This window comes from Ascaphus truei, chromosome 22 (assembly GCF_040206685.1).
Source record: "Ascaphus truei isolate aAscTru1 chromosome 22, aAscTru1.hap1, whole genome shotgun sequence".
NCBI classification, from domain to species: Eukaryota; Metazoa; Chordata; class Amphibia; order Anura; family Ascaphidae; genus Ascaphus; species Ascaphus truei.
Window position 1 is genome coordinate 16,819,190 of NC_134504.1, and position 23,692 is coordinate 16,842,881.

Consider the following 23,692-nt stretch of genomic DNA (forward strand, 5'->3'; position numbering starts at 1 on the left):
CTGACCCGGCGCTGCGCGATATCACCCTGACCCGGCGCTGGGCGATATCACCCTGACCCGGCGCTGGGCGATATCACCCTGACCCGGCGCTGGGCGATATCACCCTGACCCGGCGCTGCGCGATATCACCCTGACCCGGCGCTGCGCGATATCACCCTGACCTGGCGCTGGGCGATATCACCCTGACCCGGCGCGATATCACCCTGACCCGGCGCTGTGCAATATCACCCTGACCCGGCGCTGCGCGATATCACCCTGACCCGGCGCTGCGCGATACCACCCTGACCCGGCGCTGCGCGATATCACCCTGACCCGGCGCTGCGCGATATCACCCTGACCCGGCGCTGGGCGATATCACCCTGACCCGGCGCTGGGCGATATCACCCTGACCCGGCGCTGGGCGATACCACCCTGACCCGCGCTGCGCGATACCACCCTGACCCGGCGCTGCGCGATACCACCCTGACCCGGTGCTGGATGATACCACCCTTACCGGTGCCAACGCATAGAAAGCCCGATCGGCATGAGCGGCGCAATGTTCATGGCTGCGCTGCAGCGCTGGATCTGTGTAACCGTGACGGCCATTTAAATACTGACGCTGTGCTGGGTACAGGAGGGACAGGATTCGGGAATGCCGTTTAAAGGCCAGCGGTACTAACCGCGGCTAAGGCCTAATGCCTAGAGCTCTGCGCTTCCAGATCTCCGTGGCGCCAGTCTCCCGGAAATGTAGCATCATTGCTCTCAGACTTTAATATACCATTTTTTGTAATTATTTTTCGTTAAAATCCCATTTTTTTATTCAGAACCCCTCAAATCTCAGTGAAGCTGCTCTTGGACTTCACATATCACACCTTAAGGCGCAGGTGCACAACACGGTGCCAAGCGTTCGCACGCCTGTGCTCGTATTCATATCAATGGGAGCAGAGGCGTGCCGGTGCTTAGCACCGTGTTGTGAATCTGGGCCCAAGTGAGCGCACCAATTAGCCACTTACTGGCTTTTTATAAAACAAAAAGAAACACACCAGGCTTGCAACGTGTATATCACCTTTAGTACAGTGTATATTTATTGCAAACAATGATACACAGGAGGGTACGTTTCACAATGTCGACAAAAGGATCGGCAAAAGAAAACAGCGATAGTCACAAAATAATAAACACAAAGAGATGAACAAGTTTCAACCGCGACAATGAAAGAGATGGAGTCAGCTGTGGCGGGTTTTTTTAAGTTAAAGGAATATTTATGGCCGGCTTTTCATAAGGACGGCATTAAAGCTGCAGTTCAGTCTATATCCTGCATGTGTGTTTTTTTTAATAAATCAGTTCTGTAGTAAGAAAAAATACTTTTAGCATTTTCTGTTTTTAAAAAAACAACAACTTTGAAAGACCAATTTTCTTGTATTCTATTTTAACAGCCATTTGCTAAGGCACTGCCCCTTCATGTCCTGTCACAAGCCCTGGCACACCCCTTTGTCAGCCCTGCCCTCCCTCTAGCACATGTCAGTGCAGGAGTGCTCATGAATATTCATGAGCTTCTACTGAGTGACAGAAGCAGAAGAAAAACAGATCCCTTCACTAATTATGTCACCAAATTTCGCCTATCAATACATGGAGAACGAATTGACCTGCAGCTATGCAGTTCTTTAGGTAATTAGAGATTGCACACATGAAACTATTGAAGTAAAAAAATTAATTTAAAAAAAAAGACTGAACTGCAGCTTTAATTAACCCAGGGGGGGGCTCAACGACAGTCCTCAAGCCCCCCCCCCCCCCCCAACAAGTCAGGTTTTCAGGATATCCCAGCGTCGAAGACTGAGCCTCTGATTGAGCCACGTGTGCTGAAGCGGGGACTGATTGAGCCACCTGTGCTGAGGCTATCCTGCAAATCCGACCTGTTTGGGGGAGGCTTGAGGACAGGAGTTGAGCCCCCCTGAATTAAGGAAGGCTCTGTGGTGTCTAAACATTACAAATATAACCTGTAACATTTTATTTTTCTAAGCAAATGATAAAAACCGTTCACCGTTCGCAACGGTTATTTCTGCAACGTTTTTCCTTTCTGTAAGGATTTGCTTAGAGAAGGCATATATATATATATATACTGTTGATTTAACAGCGGATATATCAATCGTGTGCGTGATCTGCTGCTTTGTATGATTCCTGCCACCGATCTGTTTCAACCATGTCATTTTCGAGCCACGGGAAGGAACGCCGAGTGTAAAGGGAAGCAAAAAAAAACAAAAAACAAGTGACAGAGAACAAAACAAAAAAAAACATAATTTAACAAGAAGCGTTCAGTCTTCCGAGAGCGGAGTGAGCAGCATGCTAACATAATGTCACAAAAATTAAGAAGTACGGAGATCCTTTTATGTGGCGGTCTGGGTGTTTTTTAGTTGTTTTTTTTATAAGCATTTATTTTTTTCTCTTCCTTTCATCGGATTATTACTTCTTTTTTTTATTTATTATAATAAAATAAATTAAGATATGCTTTTCTTTCTGGCATAAAAAATGTGTTTTGAAATCTGGAGACAGGTTCGGGAGTTTTCACCCCTTCTTTGCTGGACAGGGTTGTAGAGGTGAAGGTTTAAGGTCACTTGGTTTGAATCAGGGTTTGTCAGGCACCGTGTGAAGGGTCAGGCTTGGACATTGAGTGTGATATTGGCACTTGGGTGTAATTGTGGAAATAAATTCCCGATGTGTTTGTTTTAGCGCTAGCTTTAAGTCATAATGGTATCAAACAAACAAAATTAAGAACTTCTAATATACAGCATTTAAAATTCTGCATTACAAAAGGTTAAGAGGCCTAACTCCTGCTCAGACGCCTCTCTTAATTACTTATCCAAACGGTCCGATCCGTTATTAAAAAACGTTATGCAAGAATAAACTTCTGTACAAAAATACGATTGCAAGAAAAAATTAAGAGTGTATAGATTTTTTTTTTTTTTTACAAAAAAAAACTAGTTGAGCAGAAAAAAGGAGCATTTTTCTTTAAAAAAAAAAAAAAAAGACGTTTTCTAAATATAAATGTATAAACCCCCACAAAAAAAGGCAATGAATCATACACAGTACATACTAAAAAAAAGTATTTCTGGTGGAGAATAGTCCTCACAGAGGATCTGCTCTTTTATATATATATATATATATTTTTTTTTAATTACGACTAAAAACATAATAATTACAAAGTCCTCCGAACAGCCAAGAAATTGCTTTTCAAAAAAGTCTCTCTGTTCGCTCCCTCTGGGTTGATATAGGTCACAAGTCCGTTTACGGGAATCACACTCGTTCTCGCTGGTTGCCAGCAGAGGGCGCTAAGCCCTGTGCGGTATGAAGGGCGCCACGCCCCATACGGGAAGATGGGCACCACGCTTTTCGCCGGTGAGCGATGCTTTGACAAATTGTCTGGTAAAGTCAGCCCCCCTACCTGCCTCTTTATGGCCTGGTCAGCTGTGTGTAGACAGGCTGCTCCCAGTGCTGTGGGCTATGTGTTTGGGGGATAGAGGGCACCCCTGTCGTGTCTGCGATGGGAGTGTACATGGGACGTTGGCTTGGGTTCATGTAGCTGAAGGTAGAGTAGAGGCTGGAGCTCTGGCCGGCGGCGTGGCTGTAGTAGGAGTTGGAGCCCTGATGTTCGGCGTAGTCATATTGTGAGCGTGTGATGGTAGGGTAAGAGGCGCCGTAATGTTGCAGGTTGAAAGAGCTGTAGTTGAGTTGTTGGGGCGAATGCTGTTGCTGTTGGTCGCTGTAATGGCTGGGGCTCAACTGCTCTGTCTTGATGTGTGTTCTCTGCTGGGATTGGCTCTGCTCGCTGTTCAGGGTAGACAGCGCCTGCTGCTGCGCCTGCTGCTGCTTGGACATCCAAGCGTGACCTGCCCCCGTGCCAGCACTGGACGCGCTGCTGATGCCGTAGCTGCCGGTGTAGGTCACCTGCGTGGAGGCGACTCCCGGGTGGCCGTTGGGCGGGAGGTATTGGTCAAACTCGTTGACGTCGAAGGTCTCGATGTTGGAGATGACCTCGCTGCTCAGCTCCCCGATGTCAACGTCTCGGAAGTCGATGTGGGGAGGCTGCCGGCCGTTCTCCTGCACGGGGCGACCTTCCCGTTTCAGGTCCGGCTTGCCTGGCTGAGCGTCGGTTTTGGGGGTGGTGGGAGGGGTTGGAGGACCCTGGGACTGGCCTGCAGGAAACAGAACACAACGGGTCCGTTATTACATTGGCGCCGATCATTAGAACTTGTTACTGCTGCAGTCTCGCTGACAAGTTGTGAATATCTCATTTGATATATTTATATGTCCCAGCTTCAGCACAAGTGGCTCAGAGCCTCTGATTGAGCCACCTGTGCTGAAGCTGGGATATCCTGAGAACCTGACCTGTTGGAGGGGGTGGGGGGCTTGAGGACAGGGGTTGAGCGCCCCCTGCCTTATATCCCAGCTCCGCTAACCCACGAAATCTAAAGCCAACCCTTTTTAAGCAGGTGCTACATAATGACCCTACAATAACATGGTTAATGGTTAACTGCAGATTCCCCTTTCATCTGCACAGCGAGAGGTTAACCCTCTGGTTACTGGCGGGAGAAGAGGTTGGGTGTACGGACCGGTCCCATTGCCACACACGCACATGCGATGGCATTTACACGCCGTGAGCGCCTGTAATGCCCAAAGCGCATTTGCTGGGGAGAAGACGGGATTACTGTGGGTCCCGTAAAGCAAGTGGGTGATCAATTCGCGCCAAGCACCAGCGACCACGCCAAGCACCAGCGACCACGCTAAGCACCAGCGACCACGCCAAGCACCAGCGACCACGCTAAGCACCAGCAGCCACGCTAAGCACCAGCTACCACGCAAAGCACCAGCTACCATGCCAAGCACCAGCGACCACGCTAAGCACCAGCAACCACGCTAAGCACCAGCTACCACGCCAAGCACCAGCGACCATGGTAAGCACCAGCTACCACGCCAAGCACCAGCTGCCACGCCAAGCACCAGCTGCCACGCCAAGCACCAGCTGCCACGTCAAGCACCAGCTGCCACACCAAGCACCAGCAACCACGCCAAGCACCGTCGACCACGCCAAGCACCAGCAACCACGCCAAGCACCAGCTACCACACCAATCACCAGCTACCACGCCAAGCACCAGCTAGCACGCCAAGCACCAGCTACCACGCCAAGCACCATCGACCACGCCAAGCACCAGCTACCCGCACCACACCAAGCACCAGCTACCATGCCAAGCACCAGCTACCCGCACCACGCCAAGCACCAGCTACCCGCACCACGCCAAGCACCAGCTACCATGCCAAGCACCATCGACCACGCCAAGCACCAGCTACCCGCACCACGCCAAGCACCAGCTACCATGCCAAGCACCATCGACCACGCCAAGCACCAGCTACCCGCACCTTGCCGAGCACCAGCTACCACGCCGAGCACCAGCTACCACGCCAAGCACCAGCGACCACGCCAAGCACCAGCGACCACGCCAAGCACCAGCAACCACGCCGAGCACCAGCTACCACGCCAAGCACCAGCAACCACGCCAAGCACCAGCAACCACGCCAAGCACCAGTTACCCGCACCAGCTACCACGCCAAGCACCAGCAACCACGCCAAGCACCAGCAACCACGCCAAGCACCAGTTACCCGCACCAGCTACCACGCCGAGCACCAGCAACCACGCCAAGCACCAGCAACCACGCCAAGCACCAGTTACCCGCACCAGCTACCACGCCGAGCACCAGCAACCACGCCAAGCACCAGTTACCACACCAAGCACCAGTGGCCATGCCAGACATATCACTAATCCCAGCTAAAATACTCCTGCATCATACGTGTGTGTGTGTATGTGTATGTGTATGTATATACACACACACACACACACACACACATAAAGCGTGTCCACACTAATAGATACACAGTACATGTATTTGTAGGAGTTCCATGCCTCTTAATGAGAACCCACACACCCCACCCGCATACATATACACACACACACACACCCGCATACATACACACACACACACACCCGCATACATATACACACACACACCCCACCCGCATACATATACACACACACACACACACACACACCCGCATACATATACACACACACCCCCACCCGCATACATATACACACACACACACCCACCCGCATACATATACACACACCCCCCCACCCGCATACATATACACACACACCCACCCGCATACATATACACACACACCCCCCCACCCGCATACATATACACACACACACACACACACCCGCATACATATACACACACCCCCACCCGCATACATATACACACACACACCCCCCCACCCGCATTCATATACACACACCCCCCCACCCGCATACATATACACACACACACACCCCCCCACCCGCATACATATACACACACACACACACCCCACCCGCATACATATACACACACACAAACCCCCACCCGCATACATATACACACACACAAACCCCCACCCGCATACATACACACACACACACACACCCACACACTCCCACCCGCATACATACACACACACACACCCACCCGCATACATATACACACACACACCCCCACCCGCATACATATACACACACACACCCCCACCCGTATACATATACACACACACCCCCCCACCCGCATACATATACACACACACACACCCGCATACATATACACACACACACCCGCATACATATACACACACACACCCACCCACCTGCATACATATACACACACCCCCCCACCCACATACATATACACACACACACCCCACCCGCATACATATACACACACACACCCCACCCGCATACATATACACACACACACAAACACCCCCCCACCCGCATACATATACACACACACACCCCCACCCGCATACATATACACACACACACACCCCACCCGCATACATATACACACACACACACAAACACCCCCCCCCCACCCGCATACATATACACACACACACCCCCACCCGCATACATATACACACACACACACCACCCACCCGCATACATATACACACACACACAAACACCCCCCCCACCCGCATACATATACACACACACACACACCCGCATACATACACACACACACACACACACCCGCATACATATACACACACACACCCCACCCGCATACATATACACACACACACACACACACCCGCATACATATACACACACACCCCCACCCGCATACATATACACACACACACACCCACCCGCATACATATACACACACCCCCCCACCCGCATACATATACACACACACACACCCACCCGCATACATATACACACACACACCCCCACCCGCATACATATACACACACACACACACACCCGCATACATATACACACCCCCCCACCCGCATACATATACACACACACACACCCCCACCCGCATTCATATACACACACCCCCCCACCCGCATACATATACACACACACACACCCCCCCACCCGCATACATATACACACACACACACACCCCACCCGCATACATATACACACACACAAACCCCCACCCGCATACATATACACACACACAAACCCCCACCCGCATACATACACACACACACACACCCACACACTCCCACCCGCATACATACACACACACACACACACCCACACGCATACATATACACACACACACCCCCACCCGCATACATATACACACACACACACACCCGTATACATATACACACACACACCCCCACCCGCATACATATACACACACACACACACACCCGCATACATATACACACACACACCCGCATACATATACACACACACACCCACCCACCTGCATACATATACACACACCCCCCCACCCACATACATATACACACACACACCCCACCCGCATACATATACACACACACACCCCACCCGCATACATATACACACACACACAAACACCCCCCCACCCGCATACATATACACACACACACACACACCCGCATACATATACACACACACACACCCCACCCGCATACATATACACACACACACAAACACCCCCCCCCCACCCGCATACATATACACACACACACCCCCACCCGCATACATATACACACACACACACCACCCACCCGCATACATATACACACACACACAAACACCCCCCCCACCCGCATACATATACACACACACACAAACCCCCCCCCACCCGCATACATATACACACACACACAAACACCCCCCCACCCGCATACATATACACACACACACAAACACCCCCCCACCCGCATACATATACACACATACACAAACACCCCCCCACCCGCATACATATACACACACACACAAACACCCCCCACCCGCATACATATACACACACACACAAACACACACCCCCACCCGCATACATATACACACACACACCCCCCCACCCGCATACATATACACAAACACCCACCCGCATACATATACACACACAAACACACACCCCCACCCGCATACATATACACACACACCCCCCCCACCCGCATACATATACACACACACACCCCCCACCCGCATACATATATACACACACACCCCCCACCCGCATACATATACACACACACACACCCCCACCCGCATACATATACACACACACACACCCCACCCGCATACATATATACACACACACCCCCACCCGCATACATATATACACACACAAACACCCACCCGCATACATATACACACACAAACACCCCCCCACCCGCATACATATACACACACACACCCCACCCGTATACATATATACACACACACCCCACCCGCATACATACATATATACACACACAAACACCCACCCGCATACATATACACACACAAACACCCACCCCCACCCGCATACATATACACACACACACAAACACACACCCCCACCCGCATACATATACACACACACCCCCCCACCCGCATACATATACACACACACACACACACCCCCACCCGCATACATATACACACACACACAAACACACACCCCCACCCGCATACATATACACACACACACCCCCCACCTGCATACATATATACACACACACCCCCACCCGCATACATATACACCCCCCCTCCACCCGCATACATATACACACACACACACCCCCACCAGCATACATATACACACATCCCCCCTCCACCCGCATACATATACACACATTCCCCCTCCACCCGCATACATATACACACACCCCCCCACCCGCATACATATACACACACACAAACACCCACCCGCATACATATACACACACACCCTCCACCCGCATACATATACACACATCCCCCCTCCACCCGCATACATATACACACACACCCCCCCACCCGCATACATATACACACACACAAACACCCACCCGCATACATATACACACACACACCCTCCACCCGCATACATATACACACACGCCCCCACCCGCATACATATACACACACACAAACACCCACCCTCATACATATACACACACACACCCCACCCGCATACATATACACACCCACCCTTACCCACATACATATACACACACACCCCTCCACCCGCATACATATACACACACCCCTCCCCACCCGCATACATATACACACACACCCCACCCGCATACATATACACACACCCCACCCGCATACATATACACACACACACACACCCCACCCGCATACATATACACACACCCCCCCCCACCCGCATACATATAAACACACAACCCCCCCACCCGCATACATACACACACCCCTCCCCACCCGCATACATATACACACACAACCCCCCCACCTGCATACATATACACACACACACCCCACCCGCATACATATACACACACCCCCACCCGCATGCATATACACACACACCCCCACCCGCATACATATACACACACCCCACCCCCATACATATACACACACCCCACCCCCACCCGCATACATATACACACACACACACCCCCACCCGCATACATATACACACACACACACCCCCACCCACATACATATACACACACTCCCCCCCCCACCCGCATACATATACACACACACACCCCCCCACCCGCATACATATACACACACACACCCCACCCGCATACATATACACACACACACCCCCACCCGCATACATATATACACCCCCCCCACCCGCATACATATACACACACCCCCAACACGCATACATATACATACACACCCCCACCCGCATACATATACACACACAGAGACCCCACCCGCATACATATACACACACACTTCACCCGCATATATACACACACACACACACACACACACACACCCACATATATACACACACACCCCACCTGCATACAATAACACACACACCCCACCCGCATACATACATACACACTCACACCGTGTATATATATATTGTATATATAAACAACAGGTATTACCAGATCTTCACCCGGAAAGAAGAGACAGCACACAGCCAAGTTGAAATAACAATATATAGAGGTAACAAAAACCAAAGCACTATATCCGTCGGATGAAGATCTGGTAATACCTGGTGTTTTAATATCGCATATGGGATAAGCATCAGCTCTTCATTGTTTACAGAGTGCCTGCTGCCTTGTTTCCCCTATATTGTATATATATATATATATATATATATATATATATATATATATATAATATATATTATATGTGGGTGGTGTGTATATATATATACAGTGGTTGACAAATCACCAAACAATCTACTCGCCACCTAGTACCAAACGTGTGCTGCTTGGGCTAATATTTACTCGCCCGGGGCTTAAATCCACTCGCCCGGGGCGAGCAAATGTATAGGTTTGTCGAACACTGTATATATATATATTATTGAAGCTCGGCTAACACGGTACTGATACCTCTACATGTATATATATATATATGTATGTATGTGTGTATAAAGATATCTATATATACACACACACGTATGAAAAAATATATATATACATACACACACACAAATAGAAATGCACAGCTGCAATCTGCAAGCAATATACGGGACAGGTTTAAGAAGCTTCGCCTTTTAGAGCGTTAATATTTCCTGCATTTCCCCGACCAGAGAGCACTGCCCTCCCCCCCCCACCCCCGGGTTAACCCATCGCTGCCAAAGTAGGGCCAGCCACGCATCACTTGCCGGCCTCTCTGGCAGCGCAGGGGTTAACCCCCCCCCCCCCCCCTCCACGCCCCACGCGTGTGAATGGGATAGAAGGAGCGTGCCGTACCTGAGTGCTCCCCGGGCGAGTGCACCTCGCTCATGCTGGACGCGGAGTGGGGCGAGTCGGCCTGCAGGGCCTTGAAGATGGCGGTGGGCGAGATGTGGGTTTGCTCCGAGCCGTCCTCCTGCTCCGACTGCCCGTTCTTGACCGACTTCCTGCGGCGCGGCTGGTATTTGTAGTCGGGGTGATCCTTCTTGTGCTGGATCCTCAGCCTCTCGGCTTCCTCCACGAAGGGACGCTTCTCGCCCTCGTTCAGCAGCCTGGGGGAGAAGAGGAGCAGTGGCCCCCAGTCAGTCTCTCTGCTAACATACTCTGCGCTGTGCAGTGATACTAAGCATCTCTATGTGGCAGGCCCGGGTATACCTGCAGCACTCCTCAAGGGCCACCAACAGGTCAGGTTTTCAGGATATCCCTGCTTCTGCACATGTGGCTCAGTCAGCCCCTGCGTCAGCACAGGTCTTTGACTGAGCTACCTGTGCTGAAGCAGGAATATCCTGAAAACCTGACCTGTTGGTGACCCTTGAGGACTAGAGTGGTCCGTCCCTGACCTGCAGGCTGCCGTGTATATTGATTGGGGGTCTCCATGCCAAATTAATACATTGAATAAAACCAAAACAAATCTGCCTGAAGGAGGGAGCTTTCTCGCCCAGTGAGCTAGCACTCTTTTTAACCACGAGTAAGCTATTAAAGGTCTCGCGTCTACCTTTTCTTTGTCTATTCTACAGGGCACAGCCCAATCCTCTACTACTTGCAATGAAACCTGGTATCGCTATACTCTGATAAGTGCACGCCCTGACAATGAAAAACATTCTGCACTGTATGATGATGCCGAGTATCTCTGCAAACTTACAACCCCTTGAAAAATGACCATGGTTTTATAATGATGGCAGGGAACTTTCTGACCATTGAACATGCCATGATATGGCTCTATACATTTCCAGTCCACTAAACGCCTTTTCTCATCACAGAAATGCCAATTTAACCCTTTCACTGCCAGAGGTTTTTTTTGTGTTTTTTTTAATGCTGACATTAAAAAGAGTTAAAATAGCTTCAACAACAGGTACCCTTGCCAGGTCTGCCATGCAGTAAATATCTTTGTAGCCCGGTGACTTTCTGTTATCTGTCACAACAGGTTCTATAAACTAGAACCGCTAAAGCCAGATCGGGTAAAAGAGAGAGGGAGGAAAGGAAAAAAAAACCCCAATAGCCTTTGAGCTAGATAAATTTACTTTTACAATCTCCGAAGCCTTTGAAACCATCAGATAAAGGAAGCAATAATTCCTTTGAAGTGGTTGGAGTAACATCTATCAGAGGGGTGCTCAACTCCTGCCCTCAACAGGTCAGGTCCCCCCTCCCCCCCCCCCCAACAGGTCAGGTTTTCAGGATATCCCAGCTTCAGCACAGGTGGCTCAATCAGAGGCTCAGTCGAGCCTCTGATTGAGCCACCTGTGCTGAAGCAGGGACTTATTGAGCCACCTGTGCAGAAGCAGGGGCTTATTGGGCCACCTGTGCAGAAGCAGGGACTTATTGGGCCACCTGTGCAGAAGCAGGGACTTATTGGGCCACCTGTGCAGAAGCTGAACCTGACCTGTTGGGGGGGATAGTTAGAGGACTGTGGTTGAGCACCCACGGTCTATCGTGCCAGATAGCGGCGGAGGCGGCGTACTGCTCCGCACCCTACAACCTCCACCTGAGCTACTCAGCGGGACAAGTGGCCCTGCATCACAGCAGAGCGGAAGAGGTTAAACAAATCTGGGCGCTTGCACTTAAATACCAACGTTAATTTACAGAGCGCCTAGCTGGCCCCTCTGGAAGCGAAGGGGTTAACATGCACCTTTACTGACGCGACATGGAAATCAGCAGAAATGACACCTGTGACCCCCCGCGGATCAGAGGTATAACTATATAGCGCCGTCCAGGTACACAGCGCTAATACGCGGGACAGCGTAATATAACGCATAGGATAAGGAGTCCCTGCCCCGAAGAGCTTACAATCTAATCTGCATGGTATATGCACTGGGGAGTATCGTGTTTAACGCCACGTCTAGCACTAGAAATACAGACGGGTTTCTCACCCAGTTACAATTTAACAAAGGTTGAACTCGATGGGCACACGTCTTTTTTCAACCTCGTCTACCGTGTAACTATATAACGTGTAACTATATAACGTGTGACGCGGTTATTATGGAATTTAATACACCGCCACAAAATATTCCGCGCACAACAGCTGTCACCAAGCAATGTGTCCCTACGTGTGTCTGGCTGCTCAGTACACATCTATATTACAGCCAGCTCATGCCTAACACCTCTCTGGATATAAAGCACACACCCCTTTAAGTTCAATACAGCCAGACACAACCTTCAGTTCTGCCCAAAATATACACCGGTTAACCTCATTTAAATCACCCTATAATGGGGGTGCCACCACTTGAAACCACATGTAACAAAAGTGTTTAACCCCTTTCCTGCCGGGGGGGAGGGTGGTGGGGGGTAGCCACACATAGCGCTGCAACGCGTGGCTGGCCCCAAGGGGTTAAAAAATCTTTTCCGCCCCCACCCCTCCACCAAACCAGCTTGGACCCTGCGCTCAGGAATGGGAACATGCAATTACAAGCTCTGGGAGAGTGCCCCACTGGGGAACCCCGTCATCAGATCCCAGAATTAACATGCAATCAGGGGTGGGGTGGGCATGGAAGGGTTAAATGCTGGAAAGACAGCAGGTAGCTTTGCCCTAAGGGTTAAATGCATGCAGAACAATGTCTGACCGAGCACCTACAGGACTATCCCCAACATGCAGAACAAGGTCTGACCAGCACCTACAGCACTGCCCAGCACCTACAGCACTGCTCCCCAGCATGCAGAACAAGGTCTGACCAGCACCTACAGCACTGCCCAGCACCTACAGCACTGCTCCCCAGCATGCAGAACAAGGTCTGACCCAGCACCTACAGCACTGCTCCCCAGCATGCAGAACAAGGTCTGACCCAGCACCTACAGCACTATCCCCAGCACCTACAGCACTGCTCCCCAGCATGCAGAACAAGGTCTGACCCAGCACCTACAGCACTATCCCCAACATGCAGAACAAGGTCTGACCCAGCACCTACAGCACTATCCCCAGCACCTACAGCACTGCTCCCCAGCATGCAGAACAAGGTCTGACCCAGCACCTACAGCACTATCCCCAACATGCAGAACAAGGTCTGACCGAACACCTACAGCACTGCCCAGCACCTACAGCACTGCTCCCCAGCATGCAGAACAAGGTCTGACCCAACACCTACAGCACTGCTCCCCAGCATGCAGAACAAGGTCTGACCCAGCACCTACAGTAATACTCCCCAACATGCAGAACAAGGTCTGACCGAACACCTACAGCACTACCCAGCACCTACAGCACTACCCAGCTCCTACAGCACTACCCAGCTCCTACAGCACTGCTCCCCAGCACCTACAGCACTGCTCCCCAGCACCTACAGCTACTCCCCAGCATGCAGAAGTGTAGAGAGTGTAGGGACAGTCTTACCTCCACAGTTTGCCCAGGGTTTTGCTTAGCTCTGCATTGTGTAGATGGGGGTATTGATCTGCCAGCTTCCTCCTTGCAGCTTGTGCCCACACCATAAAAGCATTCATTGGTCTCTTGACATGGGGCTTGCTTTTGCTGGATCCATTGACCCTCACTGGCATGGGGACCAGGGTCCAGTCATACCCTTTCAGCACCTGGCTGACCGCTTCTCTGATGCAAACAGGGAACTTCTCATCCTCTGTCTCTTTCTTCAAGTCCAGGTCGCCCTTGGGGAATGTGTTCTCCTGGGGTCTGGTGTTCTCAGTGTCTGAGCCAGAACCAGATGGGCAGGGGGATCCAGCAGAGTCCTCAGTCATGGTTGGGCTGGGGGCACCAGATATACATTTCTCCTGCTCTTCTGTCATCTTCATGAAAGGATCCAGGAGATTCATGCGAGAAACGTACAGAGGGAAATTGTGAGAATAAAAAATATATATATACAAAAAGGAAGAAGTGGCGCTGGCAGCGTGTGTAGGGGCACAAGCTGGGCACAAGCTGGGCACCGCTAACTGCTCTCAAACAGCAGCCTCAGAAAAAGAACAATGCTAAGAAAAGCTGCACTGAAAGTCTCTCTTCTTCTGCACTGCTGCAAAAATGCCAAAGGAATTCAAGTGATCTTCTAGATATCTGCTGCTACAGACATACACACTTGCACAGTCCTTTGCTGATCTTTTTCAGCCTATATATATATAATATATATATATATACTATATATTAAAAAAAATCAGATTGCAAAGTATTCTCTAGCAAACTCTCCCTGCTCAGCTCAAGCAGCCAGACACCAAGTCAACTTCGAGATCTGGGCTATAACTCAGGCAGATTCTGGAATAAATACACTCCTCTTTAGAAACTTGCAGCCAATGGCAGGAGCGCTGTGTGTAATGGATTGGCTGTTGGATTTGGGGAGGAGAACAGGGGTCCCAGTGCAGGGAAAAAAAACCCTCTTCAGAGTGACAGAGATTGAGAGCTGAAATGCTGCGCTCCTGGACGTTTTGTGTGTGATATCTTCTGGCGAATTATGCCTTTGTTTGGCTAGACACATTTTATTGTCCTCGGTAGGAAATGCAGTCTATTTGTTTTATTAAAGATACAACACGAGTTACATATTTTGCACACTCATAATAAACTAGGAATGATTAAATAACTGAGTGGCTATCTACATGAAGATCAAATATGACTAACAAAGACATATTTTGACTTTAGGTTCATTTTTTTTAATGCACATATGTCTTATTCAATGTACCAAATGTATATTTCAGTATTTGGAAATGTTAAGTTAAAGACATTTACACTTTAATAGACACGCGTGGGATATTAAACGGTGACTTCAAAGCTAATATCTCAATCCAAGAAGGTTGACTTTGGTTTCTCCTAATGCGTTGTATTTCGAACTGTTACAGTGTTACACAATGACCCTGTACAGTCATAATTGTGTCATTTGACTACAATGTCATATTAATGGAATAATACTAACCACACACACACACGTTTTGCAAAGACCTTAGTTATTCAATGTATAAATCAGCTATAGTTGAGTGGTTGACATAAACTAGATATCTATGCCAGACAACACAAGAGTTAAACTGACTTTGTCTTTGATATACATGCTTTATGATGTGTTTGTACACTTTATGTTGTTACTTATGTAAAGCAAGAAGCAATGTGTGTTCCCAATTATTACATCATAGCTAAAACCAGAAACTGATCTTATAAGACATTCAGATCTGTCATGGGATGGGATGCACATCAAACATGGACTGTCTGTTCAATCACAATTTCAGTTCAGTCTTTTTTTTCCCCTTCAAACCCCTCAATTTGGCCAAGAGTCACACTAACCCATGTTACCATACAAAAACTCCTATTGATGATGTGTGTGCAAACGCAATGCTGTAGCTGCAAGCAAATTCAATTACTGGTTTGTTTTCTTGAAATCAGTGGCTACGCTGCTCAGTGGGTTTCTTGTGGTGAATCTTAAACTTTTTATAGCATGTTTGAAATATTTTGCTTGTCCCCTCAAACACCCCTCCTCCCCCCCCCCCCCCCCCCCCCAGGAAAATGTAGTTTTTTACACAGACAATCCCAATTGCTGCTTGGAGGGGAAATAAACCCTCAGTCCTAACTGCTTGAAAATGCTATTCCAGTGCAAAAATAAGTTACTGAAAGTCTGTGCACTATAAACACCTTTCAAATGTACCTTTACAGCTAAGTTAGCCATGTGCATTAGTGTGGGAGGGAGTTGTACTCATATAAAGCTATTTTACTATGGACAGGTCTAGTGCAACACAATATAGATGTTATCAGAGAAAGCTTCTTTATACAATAAATATGCATGGTAACACCCATTGAGCAATTTAAAAAAAAAAATGAAAAATAAGTGTATTCATTTAATTCAGCAGAATGTCCCTAATAATATTTCGAGGTGGGGTTTTGCAGAAGGTGTAATGCTGAGTGGTGGCCAGAGGGGTCGCCAAATGCTCAGAAACCCAGTCCCAGATTCACTCCGAGGATTCAGCAGTCAGAGTTATTGGGGGAGGAGGAGGGAGAAACGGCTATTTATCACTTTATTTCCAGAGATCCAGCGTTAATAAACGTTGCTCAGCAACCTCACAGAGAATCGGTAGCAATGTTTGACCACTGATTGCTTTTAATTACAACCTATCTTCAATAAATAATAAGCCCACCTCTACTTTTAATTGAGCTCCCCTTTAAATACAGCAATTACTTATCAGAAAGCAACATGTCAGTTGATTTTATTGATGTCATGTTCTATATAACGCTGGCATTGCATTGCTCAGGGTCACAGGAGTTAATTGCAGAATATTATGGATTACTTTAAAAGGAGGCATGGACTTTGTTCCAATTCTTAATCCCCATTTGCCATTAATCTGAAGACATTTGCCTTTTTTTTGTTGTTTAGTATCCAAATTCTCAAATGAAACAGCCTTTGGTTACGTTTCACAACAGTGCCCCATATAATATAAATAGTATTATTAATAATAATAACTAATACAGTGTATGATGGACCTGCCCATCTGGAAGGATATTATTTTATACAAATGTTCAACATCAGATACTTGTATCTTAAATTATCCTGAAACACGAAACTAAAATAGACTAAAAAAAAAAAAATCAAACGAAATTCCGATTTACTTAAGAAAACAAAAACCCTCACTGTTATTTTAAATACTGCATGTAATTTATATCGCTGTCAAATATTAAAATCAAATAAATTGACTTTCTATTTCATATAGTAATTTGTTGGAGCAGCCGACACAAAGGTGCAAAGTGCTGTCACTTAGATCCATTCAACTTGCTGCAGTTTTACGAAAGTTGGGTCACAGAGAAATGTTCACAGAATCAGAAGTCAATATTTTCTCCTTGGAAAATTCTGCTCATCAAAGAATGCACAGTCAAGAAAACAAAGGATACATTTTGATTGTTCTATTCAGGAAACATAATTGTAATTGTTTGATGTAATCCCTAAATGCTAAATGAGTTATAAACTAGTTTTTTTCCCCCCTGAAGTTTATGGAGTTATTGCACTGTAATTGTCAATTTACAGGGTTTTTTTTTTTAACTGTATTTAACGATCTGCTCGCACTGGGAACCTTCTTCTTTATTAATTTACAACAAAACGATAGCAAAAAAATCATAACATTTAATTTCCAAACATTCTAAGAAAATGTATTAATAATAGCTGTTTTACTATTGAAAATATTTTAAAGCACTGCAAAAAATGTCAAAAAACAGTACATATAAATTGAAATGGTAGAAACACCGATATATAAATATCTTTAGCTACAGTAAATCAAATGGATTTTTTAATCGCAAAACGTGAATACAGCAATTAAATCTTTACAAGGTAAAGCTTAAAAACAGATTTGTTTAAAAATAAAGATGAAAAAGATATTTTCTAAACATCATTGATTTAATAATTAAATGTATTGTTTAGCAAGAGAAGAAAATGTAAAAAAAAAAAAAAAAAAAGCCCAGTGGGAAATAAATGTTTGGAATAATATAGCGTTTTCCAAATTAGTCTTTGAGATCAAACTTACAAACTTATGCATGTGTTGCATTGAGATGTAACAGGCTGGGGATTAGTTCCAGAAGTAACGAGGCTGTTACAATGTCTCCACTGCTCCTTAACTTTTACATATTGATACAATAATATTGACATAATAATTATTAATTTAATAATTAACAAAAAGGCACCCTAGCTGAATTGCCAAACTCCCAGAGTAACACTGTTTGCTGAGCTGTGCTTGTGACAAGCTTGCAAACTTTTCAACATTTTATTCCTCTGAGAAAAAAAAACCACTGAGGGCAGAGACCAGTGCTCAATAAATCCTGGATAAATGATCCCAAACTACATCCCATCACAAATAAACACACCATGAAAATGTCACATAAAAAGACACATGCAACGTTCATTTATATAACTCTGCCCTCATACAAAATGTAGCAGCACAGAGAACATCTTGCAGACAAAATCCTATTTTCCTCTATTATTGAGGAATCTTAAAGGTTAAATAAAAATGTCAAATATATATGTCTGTCTTTTTGTTTTATTATCTCTTACCATCCTGCTGTTTCTCTTGCCGACCTTTCTAGTTGGTGATTATTTGATATTGTGGTATTTTCAAAATAATATCTGCAAATGTTACCTTTATTCCTTGTTTTACCTCCAAATATTTATCTGTATTTTACACACGTTGTTTTGTGTGTGTGTGTGATAAACAATTTTTAAATAACACAAAAGGCATAGCCACTTACCCCAGGTGAGTAGAGAGGACATTTGAAGAGGAAGGAAAACAACACAATAGAAAGATCTCTCTCATAAGCCTGGCAAATATTTATTGTAGCTGCAGTGATATAAATCAGGCCTGTTTGTAGAGTATTTGTGCTGATGAGATGTCAGCTACTCAGCAAATATGGAACATTTACTAACATAGGGATATTGCTTATATTAATATTTCTAGGTAATATATAGAAACAAGTAAAATAAATTATTTCAATTGATCAGCCTGCCTCCACAGACTTCATAAATTCATATTATTCATAATTAACATATAATTACATATTTAGTTTCTTGAAACACATTTTTGGGTATAAATTGTGTGTGTGTATATATATATATATATATATATATATATATATATACAGAAGAAAATAACAATACATGGATATACAGTATACAATAATCATATTTATGTTATGTTATATTACAGTTCATACTGTAACTATATATTTTATATATTCGAATTATTTATTCGTTTAATGTCTTCTTTTTTTTTTAATGTTTAATAGTGAATCCTTTTGGAGTGAAGAAAAAAAAAGAATAATCTTACCATGTCAAATATTTCACTAGTTCTCACCACGTTGCTGCCAATCATGGCAGGGTCAGTGTTTGGGTACATGTTCTGTAATAGGTGTGGGGACAGAAATAGTTTATGACTGAATCTGCTTCCATAACACAGAGGACAATAAACCCAGGTCTGGAAACTACAACCTACAAGAGGAGTTTGGAAGACAGTGACATTTACCTACAGTATGCTCCAGGCTTATTTATTTTAGTGTTTACACTGAAAACACAAGAGTTTCTAGGGCAGTACAAGTTATTTCAGTGCACAGGGCACTGTGCAAACACTGTCCCCTCTAGTGACAGTCAAGTGTGTGTGTGTGTGTGTGAAAGGAGAGATTAATAGGGCTTCTCAATGGGCTTTACCCTGCCTAGAGGATCAAGGATGCAGGAGAAAGAGTAGCAGGTTTCTCTGTCTGTTTGACCCCTCTCTGTAACATGCCTCTTCACTTTCTTTGCTTAGGACTGCGCTTTGCTTGGTGACACCGCTATTTTCGGTGTGTTTTGTAAATATCAGCCTGTGTTCTTGTCTTATTGTGACTTTTGCCCAACCACCAAGGTACATCAGTCATGCATCATCTCTCTGCCACGCACCGGCTGCCCACCTCCTGTAGCTGGTTAGTTGGTTAGGATGACCTGCTGGTCTCTATTGCAATGTTGTCGGTTAATGGGAAAATACTCTGGTATCCTAAAGCTGGGGTACTCAACTCCAGTCATCAACCCCTCCTCCCCTCCAAGAGGTCAGGTTTTGAGGATATCCCAGCTTCAGCACAGGTGGCTCAATCAGAGTCTCTGATTGAGCCACCTGTGCTGATGCAGTGACTGTACCAGTGTGCTGAAGCAGGGTTGTCCTGAAAACCTGACCTGTTGGGGAGGGGGGTCTCCAGGACATGCCTGTCTTAAAGAACTACAATTTTCACAATTCACTTTTACTGTTATCAAACACTCAAGTGTCAGCTGTAAAGTTCAGGTGTGTATTTGAAGATATTTAGGATTGATACATACATGCCTTCATGTCTGCATTATATTCTGCCTTTATACAACTTACACAGCAGAATATAGGATGGATTTAGTAAAGTTTAGTAAAACACATGCATTTTCTGTTTCATACACAGATTTCCGGTTTTGCATTGCTTCTGCAGGACATTACAAAAGATGGAATTAATATATTTTGTATACAAAATATTCACAGCTCCCCCCATTGATCTGCATGTATTTTTTGGGGGGGGGGGGTGGGGGGGGGGAGAGGTTTTGCCTCAGTCTCCCCTGTGTATTTCTTCAATGAGTACAAAGCATAATAACTCCACACAATAAATATCTGTTACACTGACCCTGATTCTAACTTCCAATGACTGTGACCATTTCACACTGAATATTATGCTAGGTATATACACTGTTACTAAATAAATAAGCAAGAACCTATACATTGTGGGCAGCAAATGCAGATAAAACCTCCCTGCTTACACACTGGTAATATGAATGTCTGAATGAAATCTGCAAGCTTGTACAGCACAGAATGAGTTACTGTCCATGTGCCCTTGCATAGAAACCATATCTGTATTTTAATAAAGTAACATTTGTATCTTATTTATTAACATATTAACTCCCCTCCCTTGCAACTTATTAAATGCTAAAGGAGGTATTAAAATGGAGATCTGTAAAGTGCTTGTTGTGGTTTACAATATTTTTGTCGTTTTGATTTTTTTAGCAAATCATTGAGATTAATTTTATAAATGTGTTTTTTTTTTAAACGTCATTCCCTAAAATCAGCTGGAGGGTTGTAATGCTGGGTAATGGTTGCAACGCAAATATTTATGTGGCTTACAAAAATATTATACAAAGGAACCCAAAAAAGAAAGATTGTGCAAAAAAACAAAAAAAAAACAAAGATTAGAAATATCAGGACAGCGTTTTTAATTCAATTCTTGGTGAAGGCGGAATATGGAAAACTTGTATGTGCTAATCCAAATTTGTTCTGCCAACATTTCTAATTTGTATGGGAAATATGATAAACAAAACGGATACAAAAATAATGTTGTTGGAGAAAAGAATGAAGGGATATGGATTATGTCAATTCGTCGTTAATACAATGCATTGGCCCCTCTGGCGGTGAAAGTGTTAAACTGATGCCGTTACAGCAGGGGCGGCCAGCTCCCGTCCTCAAGGGCCACCAACAGGTCAGGTTTTCAATATACCCCGGCTTCAGCACAGGTATGTATGTATGGCTTTATTTAAATAGCACCATTAATGTACATAGCGCTTCGCAGCAGTAACTGGCTCAATCAGTCCCTGCTTCAGCACAGGTGGCTCAATCAGTCCCTGCTTCAGCACAGGTGGCTCAATCAGTCCCTGCTTCAGCACAGGTGGCTCAATCCGTCTTCGATTGAGCCGCTGAATGAGCCACCTATGCTGAAGCAGGGATATCATGAAACCCTGACCTGTTGGTGGCCTTTGAGGACTGGAGTTGGTCACCCGTCTGAGTAATTTTCCTCTTGTAACTGTCAATGTCTCAAGGTACTTTGCATCAACTGTGCCCCGTATGTATCAGTTCTGGAAGGTCTCCAGGAGGAGGTTGAGAAGGGGTTAAGTGACGACCGGAGGATAATGTGATGGATTCAATTCCCCGTGCCGTTTTTTCACACTTTTCATACAACATTTGAACCGATGCGGCCCTTTCAGAATATCTCCCAGTGTTCGCTGCTACATTACAGTATATAGCTACATATATACATACATCCATGCATGCATACATACATACATACATATATGCATACATACATACATACATACATATATGCATACAAACATACATACATACTGTACATACATGCATACATACATATATACATATATACATCCATCCATGCATACAAACATACATACATACTGTACATATATCCATCCATTCATACATCCATACAAACATACATGCATACATACTGTACATACATACATGCATACATACTGTACATGCATACATACTGTACATACATACATACTGTACATACATACATACATGCATGCATACATACTGTACATACATAGATACATGCATACATACATACATGCATACATACTGTACATACATAGATACATGCATACATACTGTACATACATAGATACATACATACTGTACATACATAGATACATGCATACATACTGTACATACATAGATACATACATACATACTGTACATACATACATACATACATACATACATACATACATACATACATGAATACATGCATACATACATACTGTACATTCATACATACATACGGTACATACATACTGTACATACATACATGCATACATACATATATACATACATGCATACATACATGCATACATACTGTACATACATAGATACATGCATACACACTGTACATAAATAGATACACGCATACATACTGTACATGCATGCATACATACTGTACATACATAGATGCATGCATACATACTGTACATACATAGATACATGCATACATACATGCATGCATACATACTGTACATACATAGATACATGCATACATACATGCATGCATACATACTGTACATACATAGATACATGCATGCATACATA

General features: G+C 45.5%; 1 protein-coding gene across 3 annotated transcripts in view; it reads right to left on the minus strand.

Annotated features, from left to right (window-relative positions):
- Positions 1-1,027: 1,027 nt before the first annotated feature.
- SOX9 (SRY-box transcription factor 9) overlaps positions 1,028-23,692 on the minus strand; it is a 33,663-nt gene continuing 10,998 nt past the window's right edge. Inside the window, exons 2-4 of one of the 3 annotated variants that reach the window (XM_075580091.1) lie at positions 14,712-15,115; positions 11,192-11,445; positions 1,028-4,166 (exon numbers count right to left, since the gene is read on the minus strand). In XM_075580091.1, coding sequence (XP_075436206.1) covers positions 3,424-4,166; positions 11,192-11,445; positions 14,712-15,115 — 1,401 coding nt within the window. In that variant the 3' untranslated portion in view covers positions 1,028-3,423. Of the gene's footprint in view, positions 4,167-11,191; positions 11,446-14,711; positions 15,554-23,692 lie in introns of those variants that run through there. The other 2 variants (XM_075580090.1, XM_075580092.1) reach the window with 2 other exon arrangements.